This window comes from Pyxicephalus adspersus, chromosome Z (assembly GCF_032062135.1).
Source record: "Pyxicephalus adspersus chromosome Z, UCB_Pads_2.0, whole genome shotgun sequence".
NCBI classification, from domain to species: Eukaryota; Metazoa; Chordata; class Amphibia; order Anura; family Pyxicephalidae; genus Pyxicephalus; species Pyxicephalus adspersus.
In genome coordinates this window covers 84800650-84812431 of record NC_092871.1, presented here as the reverse complement: position 1 = coordinate 84812431, position 11782 = coordinate 84800650, and the positions used below count along the sequence as shown (strand labels likewise).

Sequence of the window (11782 nt, the reverse complement as noted above, 5' to 3'; positions counted from 1 at the left end):
TCATCAATTCTTTATGCATGGGAATGCAGCCAATATATATAGGTGTGAAGCATTGTAAAAAGGTTTAATTGAATATACCCAACCCTGGGCTCCTTGATCTGCCATCTACCCTTGTGCCCACCTTTCATTATTTTTTGCATTGTGTTCTATTGCTATATATATATATATATATATATATATATATATATATAATACATATGTTCAGGTCTCCAAAGGTAACCCTAAAAGTGAACTACTCTTTTCAGTCCCTTCTGGTTTGTAAATATACCATTACATCTCTATGAGAAATGTTATCAGTTACATTATTTTCAGTTATCTTCTAGGGTACAAGAAAGCTGCCTATCTATGCAGAGAAGATATATTATCTATAGAGAAGAAGAGGAGTGGTTATCTTTCTGTTGTTCTAATACAGTATTTTGAGTGAGTGTTGTCACTTTAAGAAAGGAAGTGAACTACTGGTAGGGTAGGGTCAATACAAAAATAAAGTAGAAAGTATAAAAAACTAATGCAGACATTACATATAAGGATGTGGTTATCTGCAGTATGATTACATTGTTGCTTTTTGGGTACATTTGATACATTAAAACATCTTTTTCTAAGTTGAAAAGGTTTGAATGCTAAAACCAATCTACTTTTTAATGCAACAGTGACTTCTAGTGGCAAAATGTGGTCACTGCAATCTATCCTAAAAAATGTTTTGTAATATAATAGTGCATGGAAATTTTCTGAGATTTATACATTAAAAACAACAATTTCACCCAGGCATTTTGGGCCAAATCCCCATAGTGAGAATGGGGAATAGCTGTCCCTATTGCCTAGATTTACTATTCAATTTACTGCAATAACTAACTCACTGTCATGCCAAAAATCCAAAATGTCAAGATAGCGACATAATTCCAAGTCATTATATTGTATTTAACATATGCTAAAAGAATTATGTAAAAATGAATATACATTATTAAAATATGTGTATTATTAAAAATGCCTCTTGTAAATGATAATGAATTTATATAAATAAAAAAATAATATTAATCAGTAAAATTAAATACACTGTAATAAAATACTTACCAGCTGTGTCCAGGAGACCTTTTCTCTTGACTTGTACCTGTTTGGAAGCCTCTGCTAGCTTGGGGATCCTATATGGGATTGTCCCACCAGATTTTGGTCAAACAAATCTGGTGGGAGGACATCCAGGAATGTTTCGTGGAAAAAAGGTCATCAAAGAGGAGACCTGTTGTTGTCTAGGACATCATAAGAGTTGTCTGTTCTACCAAGATATTTCCCAGAACTTGTTGAATGAGATAAAAGGAGGCAGAGTGGCAAAAAGAAGACATCTAACCATGGACTGGGGCATCTACTCCACCTACTTGCAAACACAATTACTGAGAATATGATGGAGTCTGTTGGTGAGGGGTCCCGAGTTCTGCATGCTTCCCCAATTTATAAAGAAACCTTGGTGAGGGGAAGGACAGGGTCACTTGGAAGGAGACCTTGCACCAAAAGACATTTCTCTTCACTTCCTGTTCTGGAAATGGCAACAGGAAGTAGAAATGTTTGATGGCCTGTGTAAGTCGGCTTTGACCTTGGTTGGGCCATTGATCAGGGAGTTTGGGTGGGTGGCATTCATTTGACCTACTTCCCAACCGAAGCGTGGTGGAGGTGGTGGACTCAAACTTTGGCTCGTTTGTGGTGGTAAGATTCTACTCAGAGGCAGTCTTTTCCAAAAGGTGCAGGCTTAAAAGTCTTAATACTAACAGAACTAAGAGTGCACCAAGCAATTTAAGGCAACAATTGTAGAAGGTCTTGCAGACCTTATCAACCCAATGTCAGCAGGCAACGTCAGCAGTGGGCCAGGATGCCCTTAGAACTTCAAAACCTTCATGTGTGGCCTGATGTACTCCATATTGCTTGGTGACTTGATAACTGTGTCCAAGAGATCTTTCCTTTTGGTCAGTTGCTCTTCGGAAACCTCTGCTAGCTTGACAATCCTATATGGGATTATCCCACCAGGCTCTGGTCAACTCAATCTGGTTGTGAGAACATCCAAGAATGATCCATGGAACGGGCCATCAAAGAGGAGAACTCTGGTTTTCTGGGACATAAAGAGAATTTTCTGCTCCATCAAGAGTTTTTCCAGATTTTGCTAAAAGAGATGAAACAAGGCAGGGTGGCAAACAGAAGGCATCTAACATGGGCTTTGGTTAGATTCAACCTACTTGGTTGCCTTGTGCAGGTGACCACATCTTACTGAGAATATAAAAGAATCTGCAGGTAAGGGGACCCTGCATGGAATTCCAGTGCTTCCTAAATGCCCTTCATGTCTCTCTAATTAGAGGCCAACTTTGGTTCATTTGTGGACGTAAGGTTCTTCTCAGAGGTGGTCCTTTCCAAAGGAGGTGTAGGCCCTAAAGCTCTTCCTACAAACAGAACTAGGGGTGCAAATCAAGGAAACAATATTTGTAGATGGCCAGGCAGCCCTTATCACACTTAATGTCAACAGGCAATGGCACCGGTGGGCCTGGAAGCCCTCGGAAACTTAAAACCTGTTGTCTGTTCTATCACAAGTTTTCAATAACATTTGTTGAATGAGATGAAAGAAGGCAGAATGGCAGACAGAAGAATCAGTGGACTGGGGCATCTACTCAAACCTACATGGTTGCTTTCTGCAGGTGACCTCGTCTTATCACAGTTACTGAGAATAAGAGCAAATCTGCAAGTGAAGGCTCCTGAGTTCTGCATGGAACTCCAGTCATTCTCAAACATCCCTCAACTTTCTCCAGTTAGAGGTCTACCTTAACTCATTTGTGGTGGTAAGTTTCTTCTCAGAGGTGGTCCTCTATGAACACTTAAATTGGTGTGGACTCTTCCTTGAATAGAACTAAGGGCGCATAAGCAATTTGATCTACAGGGCAACAACATTTTTAGAGGCCTGGCAGCTCTTATTATTATTAATATTATAAATAAACAGGATTTATATAGCGCCAACATATTACGCAGCGCTGTACATTAAATAGGGATTGCAAATGACAGACTAATACAGACAGTCATATAGGAGGAGAGGACCCTGCCCTGAAGAGCTTACAATCTCTTATCACCTCCAATGTCAACAGGCAGTGCCAATGATGGGCCAGTTGACAATGCTCGTGGGCCAGTAGTCTACACTTCCCTATGTTTTCAGAAAAGACCATCTTCAAAAAGAAACCTCCACAAATTAGTCACTATTGGACTCCAACTGGCAATACTGGAGGGCCATTCGAGAAGCACTGGAGTTCCATCCATCCAATTCTTACCCAAATTACTGAGAATCTGAAGGTGAGGGCTGTTGAGTTCTGCATAGAATTGCAGAGCTTCTCCAATGTCCCTCAAGTCTCTCCAATTAGAGGCCACCTTTAACCCAATCTTTTAGGTAAGATTCTTCTCAGGGGTGGTCTTTTCCATATGCTTAAGGGATGTGGCCCCAAAACTCTTCCTATGAATAGGTTTAGGGGTGCAAAAACAATTTGATCTATAAGGCAACTACATTTTTAGAGGCCTGGAAGCTCTTATCACCATCTTGCAATGGTCAATGGTGGACCAGGTGGCCCTAAAACCTTCACATCTATGCTTGGCTTGGTTTACTTTTTTTTTGTTCAATTGTTGTGTCCAGGAGGCCTTTTCTTTTCAACGGGTCCTGTTCAGAAAACACTCAACTCCGGTTCTCCCTCCTGTCTCTGTTCCCTTGTTTTTATGTAAGTCAGCTGACAAAGTCAATAGTAGGCCAGGGGGTTCTCAGACCTTCTCAACCCCCACATCTATGGCCTCCATTATGCTCAGAGACTCAACAGCTATGTCCAAGAGAATGTTTGCCTTGCTGTTCAGAAACTTCAGCTAGCTTGGGAATCTACATGGACGTGTGCTACTAAATCTGGTTGGAGAGAATCCTAAGATATTTCATGATGTAGGGCAGCAAAGAGGAGAGCCATGGGCTTCTCGGACAAAATTAGAGTTGTATGTCCGATCAATAGTTTCCCTGGATTTTTCTGAATGAGATGAGAGAAGGCAAAGAGTGGAGGAGAGAAGACACCAAACCATGGACTAGGGCAACGTTTCCCAACCTTTTTACCCCTGAGGAACCCTTGATATGATGTTCAGGTCTCAGAGATCCTCTACTACAGCTAATTTTCTGTGGTTCAGGTTGAACAAATCTCTTACCTTGGTGGAAGGAGTGCCACCGTTAGACAACTTAAAAGATAATTAGTGTCAGATGGCTCCACTGTTGGCGATGGCCTCAGAAGAATCATCAAATGGGAGGTCATCCACAGATAGAGGAACCCCTTGTAACCTTTGGAGAAACCCTGGTTAAAGATGGCAGGACTGGGGCATCTAATTAATGTACTTGGAGGCTACTTCCAGGTGGCTTTATCTTACCAAAATTACTGAGAACCTGCAGGTGATGGCCTCTGAGCTCTGCATGGAACTCCAGTGCTTCTCCAATGTCCCTCAAGGTTCCCCAATTAAAGGCCAACTTTAACCCAATCTTGGAGATGTTACTTCTCACGGGTGGTCTTTTCTGAATGCTGAAGGTGGTATAGACCACAAACTCTTCTTATGAATAGAACTAGGGGTACATAGGCAATTTATAGAAGCTTGCCAGCCCTTATTACCCATTGCAATGGTCAATGGTGGACCAGGTGGCCCTAAAATCTTTTAAACCAGGGGTCTTCAACCTTTTTGGTCCCACGGACCACTAAAATTACCTGCTGAGCCTGCGATGGGAGAGTGGACGGGTTGTGTTGTGAAGCACAGCCCGCCACTTTCCTGAGCCAGGGATTTGCACGGGGGATGTGGTCTGTGGGTCTAACGGGTGCGACCCCTGGCAGGGTGCTTCTCCTGGCCCCACTTGGGGGTGTACCAACTAGAGCCGCGGACCCCCGAAATCTTCTCACGGACCACCAGTTGTCCGCAGACCACCGGTTGGCGATCACTGTTCTAAATCTTCACATCTATGCTTGGCTTGGTTTACCTTTTTTTTTGTTCAATAGTTGTGTCCAGGAGGCCTTTTCTTTTCAACGGGTGCTGTTCAGAAAACACTCAACTCCGGTTCCCCCTCCTGTCCCCATTCCCTTGTTTTTATGTATAGCAGGTGTTGTCACAGGTCCTCTTCCTCCTCAGCCATAGTTGAGCCATATTTGCTGCACATGGGGGCCCCCTTACCACCACCAGCCAATAGGAAAGCTCACTAGTAACTTACTGTGGCACGGCCCTACAGCCCTTCAATAAATCCCTTACTGGAAGAGGTGACAGTTTGAGACATCATGGGGCCCTTCACAAAGATAAAGTGGGGGCCCAAAGTGCACACCATTCCATTTTCCGAAAATCCTGTTATTTGAGGTCTCGGTGATGATGGGGTCCTGGATAATTTCCTAGTTTGGTGCAGGAATACGGGGGGGGGGGTGGAGCGGCAGAGCGGAGGCGAGGGGTGTTTATAGCGGGTGACGGGTAATATACACAATTCACTGGATTAGTAATTGCAGATTTCATTTTCTTGCTATGTGTAAACAATTTAGAGATGGAGAATCTGCAGCTGCTGGAATCTGGTGTTCGGTAGCCTCCCCTGTTCAGGAGATGAGTGATATCAGGAGGCTGGAGCTACACAGGGCCCACCCAATATTTACCCTCTGTGGGGTCATAATTTTTATAGCTAAGGTTGGGCACATGGGGCAGATAGCGTCCCCTTCATTAAATTTGCCCCTGGCCTACCCCTAATTAGATCTGGCATCCAGCCTCCCCTTCATTAGATCTGCCCTGCTTGCCACCCCTTCTTAAAATCTGTCCTCCAGCCTCCCCTTCAGTAAATTTGCCCTCTGGCCTTTCCTCATTATTGCATATGCCCCTTCCTACCTTTAATTAAATCTGCCTCCCCTCTATTATTTAATACCTCCTGGCCTCCCTTTCAATAAATTTGCCCCTCCCTTTTTTTTGCTCCTACTGCCCCCCCCCCCCTTCCTAAATCTGCCCTCCAGACCCACCTTTATTATAATTCCTCTTCATTACATCTGCCCCTTCCATCCTGCCCTTTAATAAATATAACCCCCTGCAGCCCCCTCCGGCCTCCCCTTCTTAAAACTGCCCCCGCTACCCAAGCTTCACCTTTTTTTAAATCTGCTCCTTGGTCTCCCCTTCATTATATCTGGCCTCCAGTCCCTCCTTCAATAATCTGCGGTCCTCTCCTGACCTGAAATTTGCTCCCTCTGTTTTTACTGACCACTGGGAGCTTCTTCAAATGTTCATTAGAAGCTGCAGCAAATCTGACACAGCCTCCTTTCCAGGCTGAAGGGAATCCAGTGTCACCTAGCCCCTCCCTCTCTAGCCTGACTCTGGCCCCGCCCATTTCACCGCTTGGCATTCTAATAGACTCAATGTGACATGCGGGCGTTACCCAGGTAAATATATGCAAATACAGTCCACTTAGGGCCGCCCACACCTCCAGAATGACAGCACCGCCCCCATACTATGACACGCCTTCATTGCACATCTAACGCCCCGCCGCCGGACATTCTGCACAGCTAACACAGCAGTTTATATTCTCCATCCCCCCACCGTGCCCCCCAACAACCGGCACACCGGGAGCACCACACATCCGGAGACCGTCATCACGCCTGTCAATCACTCTGAACCCCTCCGAGGTCTCTGACGTCACATCCGGCTCCTCCCACTGTCGTGGAACTGCGTCTTCCGTGCTGAGGAGAGTGGCGGGTGAGAGGGGGCGGGGTAATACTGCGCCTGCAGGAATGGGGGCGCTGTACTCTATGCGGGCAATAGGGGGTTGGGTGGGATTGCCCTGTATAGACCCCAATGGGGGTTACCTATGAGAGGAATGAGGGTTCTGTGTTCTATGGGTTGGTGCTGTTTTTGTTGTAACCAATCAATAAATAGAAATCATCCCTGGTGATCCTGCCTTGAGGAGCCTTGCCACTTCCTGTTATAGGGTGACAACGCTCTATCTCATGTCCCCCAGTGTTGTCACTCTGTCACATGGGCTGCTGATGGAGACAACAACAGCACAAATTACACAGCCAGGGTCCATTGTTGTCACCCCCAGCAGCTCCCAGCCAGAGGAAGGCCCTGGGGGTTCCATGTCTTTGCTTCATTGGATGATAATTACATTATTGTTTTCTTGCAGATATTTTGGCCCCTAGAAAATGTTTTCTTCCTTCCTCTGACAATGTCCGGCTTCAGTCCTGAGCTCATTGACTATTTAGAGGGTAAAATTTCATTTGAGGAATTTGAGAAACACCGAGAAGAACGGCAAGCCAAAGAGAGAAAGGTATCAGTCTCTGACCGTCTCCTGTACTATGTCTGCATTCTCTGACCGTCTCCTGTACAATGTCTGCAGTCTCTGACCGTCTCCTGTACTATGTCTGCAGTCTCTGACCGGCTCCTGTACAATGTCTGCAGTCTCTGACCGTCTCCTGTACTATGTCTGCAGTCTGTGTGATATCTTTGTACTCTTCATGGTATTGTTTGGTGTATGAATATAACATGATAAATCAGATTTAATTTCTCTGGAATTAGGGTGAATCTAAACGGGTGAATGAAGACAGAGAAGATCCCAATGCGCCGTCCACATCTAAGCATCATTTGGACAGCACCCCAGACCCTGATGATGCCGGTAATGTGCTAATGTGTAATGTACTTCCTGCCCGGTGAATATTTGGGGGTATTGGACCCCCAGAGGGATGCTGTCAAACTTTTCAAAGTGGTCACATGACTGTGAGCCACTCCTGATTGGTTCTCATTGTACCACTGCAAGGGTTAAACACTGATTGGCCGGTGGCGGGGTGTACAAATCCCCTGGAGTTGTGAGTGATCCCTTGCAATGCAGAGCTGCCGGATTGGTCTCTCCGTTGCTCTAGGTATTTAGAGGGCCCCTGACATTTCCATTATACGAGGTAGGACTGCTGGTCCTGGGTGATGACATCAGAGAGCTGTGACCCCATGGCATGGACCACTGCTCACACAAATGGGGCAAATACAAGGAGATGGGGATAAATTAGGTATTTACTCCCCAGGGGTAGATGTAAGAAACAGTGGGCCTCTGTGAAGAACTGGCTTGGGCTCTGCCTGTTGGCTGAGGAAGGTCTAGAACCATTATGCAGATCCCTATATCTGCCCCTGGTTTTCCCCTATTCCACCCCAACCATATGAGAATTTACCTCATGCCAAGGGATACCAGGGGCCCAAGGTTGGACCCTGGTACAAGTGTATCCATGATAGCATTGCAGGACCCGCATCAGTATGTGTTGGGGTGTCATTGTCAGGCTCCTAAAATTCACAATGGTACCCAACGTTTGTTACACCCCTGACTCTTTTAATGTGACCGTCAGGCCCATTGAATTTTGTATTGCAGATGAAACCTCCGATGGTGTAAGCAAATCTGTTCAGCGTGCGTTTGCGTCAATGCTCGGAGAAGATGACGGAGAGGAGGATGAGGATGACGAGGAGTATGAAGGGGAGGAGGACTCCGAGCAGCCATCCGCTGGGGACGTGTTTGCCTTGGAAATGGAACTGGACAGAGAAAACAAGAAAATGATGAAGGTGAGATAACAAATACTGCATGTGGAGGAATGATACACTTTAGGTTTTCTTCTTTTTAATATTCATCCTGTTGCGCTTTTTGCAATTTAGGCTAAAAGGCCGCGCAGCAAACTCCCCAGAGCTCTCCGAGGTCTCATGGGAGAAGCCAACATTCGCTTTGCACGGGGAGAGCGGGAAGAAGCCATCATGATGTGTATGGAAATCATACGACAAGGTATGCGCTCCGGGGGTTTGGGTTTGACCACATGCCCTCGGGGGGTAAATGTATGCAACTCAGAATGGAAATAAATGTTGTGACATTGTATAGGTTTATCGAAATGATACCAAGGGGAATGTGTGCTGCAATCAAAGCAAAAACCAATAAAATATTATTGTCATCAAACTGTATTATAGTGCCAACATATTACACAGCGCTGTACATTAAATAAGGGTTGCAAATTACAGACAGTGACACAGGAGGAGGAGACGACCCTGCCCAGAAGAGCTTACAATCTAAAAGGTGGGGGAAATATCACACAAGGGTTAGGACACAGCAGAAGACGGGTAGGTGAGGTAGAAGCGTTGGATTTTAGGGCTCTTTAAATGAGCAGAAAGTAGGAGCAAGCCCCATAGGATAGGGAAAACCATTCCAGAGAGTCGGGGCAGCTCTAGAAAAGTCTTGGAGCCGTGCGTGTGATGAGGTTATAGGATATGAGACTACCGAGAGAGGAGGTGTACAGAGAAAAGAGAACCGGTCCAAGGACTGACCCTTGGGGAACACCAACAGCGAGGAGAGTGGGCTTACCATTGAAAGAAACTTGAAAGTAGCGGTGAGACAGATAGGAAGCAAATCAAGAGAGAGCAGTGTCACTGATACTAATGGAGCCATGATTTGTATTAGAAGGGGGAGATAACAGTGTCAGAGGAAAGGAGAAGGAGCAGGGAAAAGTTTCCTTGTTGAGAGTGTGTGGCTTTTCTTTTGGCCGAAGTCATGAAACCATACTGGTCTTAAGTTAATGTTGTATTTTCTGATTATCAGTATTGTATGGATATATTTTCAAAAAATAGCAAAGAGAGGGCAAAGACAGCGGTCTGAGGCTCAAAAGTAGTAAATCAAAATGTATTGTATTCATATGTATTAAATTCATACACAATAACTTCATACATGTAAACAAACATAAGAAATAAAGCGTATACAGATATTTTGTGTTTCCTAGGTCTGTTATAAATCACAGAAGTAGGGTAATCCCTTATACAGGATGGTACTAACAAAAAAAATAAAATTGATGGTAATAATATGACCGTATAAGTCCCCAACGCGTTTCGCCCGGGTTGGGCTTCCTCAGGGTTACGTGAATTTATACAGTTAGTGGTCTACACATACAGGAGGATTACAGGTTAATGAATATCATAAAATATGAGATAATACAGATATTGATGATTATATTGCATATCACTATAATATATCAATGCAAGTATAGAAAATATATATTATGGTCTAGAGATAATTAAATAGAAAACTGAATGATTAAAAAGTATAGACTAATAGTCATATGATTCTTACAATTAAGGGGAAGGTCAAATTGGAATTTGATGCTTGGTACAGAAGGTTCCCAATAGTAATGCTGGTGGGCTGTAACATTGTAATTGATAATACATACTTTACTATAATGTAAAACATGTACTATCATAGTGTGATTAGGATGTTGAAAAATGTGCCTGACAGAGGAGCCAAGGTAGGGGGTTATGAGTATGTAAGATGAATCCAGTCCAGTATTTCTGATATATGAACTATTTAAAGGATAGTCACTAGATGATAAAGTACATATATGAGAACATTAGAGGGGTTAATGGGGTCATGGAGGTAGCAGTGATAAATAGAAGAGTGAGATTAATCGCTTACCCAAAGATAACATATGCAAACGGATACTGTTTAGTTCTTTAGGTATGTTATTATTTAACCTATAAGATATAATTGGTTATGTCAAAAATTGACGTATGGTAGTGGTATGGGTAAAGGGGAATTAATAAGGAGGATAAGATAACTTACCATACGATGTTAATCTAAGGTAAGAAAATTGCTAATGTGGAATTAGTTGCTATTGTTGTTGTAGAGACATATCGGGGCGTTTGTCCATTGAGATAAGTTTGCAATGGCAAAATTGCGGGTGATGATTGTAAAGATAAGGATTGTATTAGCATTGAATATAGGGCATGTAGTGATTAGTTGTTTATAATATAGAAATAAAAAAAATAAAAATAAAAGGCATGTGGTAAAAAAATATATTCGGTATTAGGGGTACAAATCAGTAGTAAAAGAAAAAGGAATAAGAAACAAGTATTTCATGAAAGGATAAGATCACATAATGGTTGGTAGCTTACCAGCAATTATTAGTATAGGAGGTATAACGTTCTAGCATGTCAGGCATCGCCAGACGAGTACTGAAGTGTGATTTGAGTGATTATATGTGGGTATTCATTGGACTTTCGTCCCCTGTATGACGCTGCAGGTGCGCGCCCACATTGACCATGCACGCCTGCAGCGTGAGGGACTAGAAGTCAAGACTCCCCTACACGCTGACCGGGCCCTGATAGTGCTCGGGGGAGCCGATGATGTGGCTTCCTCGAGCCTAGGAGTTGACCCTGCCTCATACGGAGGACAGGGATACAGCCAAGCACAGGCTAGAGATAGCCTGTGTGGGAACCCGGGCGCCACAGGAGGTGGCACCCCGTCCCCTGTAAGCCCTGGCAGCCGGCACAGGAAACTAGATATTTGTAAAGATATTTTAGAAGAAAAGGGAGGATTAAAATATGGCTATATTGATCGTCCAATAAAGAGAGGGGTAATAGAGATTAGGTATACTAGAAGTAGTATGTATGAAGTACAATGAAAATATATATATGTATGGCAAGAAGAACCGGTTTACAATCTATATAGGCAAATAGGATTAATTAGTCAATAAATGAGATATGCAATAAAATCATGATTAGTGTAAAGGGCCAATACAGATATATCAACAAACAGTTCAAAATACATGAAATACAATAAAGATATATTCAAAACAACATTATACAGTCAATTTCAACGGATTTAGTTCCAATGTTTGGGTAGTAAAGGCTATGTTTATAATCCATAGTGTGTTTAGGTATATTATGGTGTGAGGTGTACATTAGGGTATATATAGGAGTATAGGGATAAGTAGAAGTCTTACGTATATATATATAT

At 43.5% G+C, this 11782-nt stretch overlaps 1 protein-coding gene across 1 annotated transcript in view; it reads left to right on the top strand.

Moving 5' to 3' along the window:
* The first annotated feature begins 6586 nt into the window (after positions 1-6586).
* The window catches only part of GTF3C3 (general transcription factor IIIC subunit 3), a 31207-nt gene continuing 26011 nt past the window's right edge, over positions 6587-11782 (top strand). The window contains exons 1-5 of the mRNA XM_072429800.1: positions 6587-6735; positions 7163-7306; positions 7555-7651; positions 8390-8577; positions 8668-8791. Coding sequence (XP_072285901.1) covers positions 7205-7306; positions 7555-7651; positions 8390-8577; positions 8668-8791 — 511 coding nt within the window. The 5' untranslated portion in view covers positions 6587-6735; positions 7163-7204. The remainder of the gene's footprint in view (positions 6736-7162; positions 7307-7554; positions 7652-8389; positions 8578-8667; positions 8792-11782) is intronic.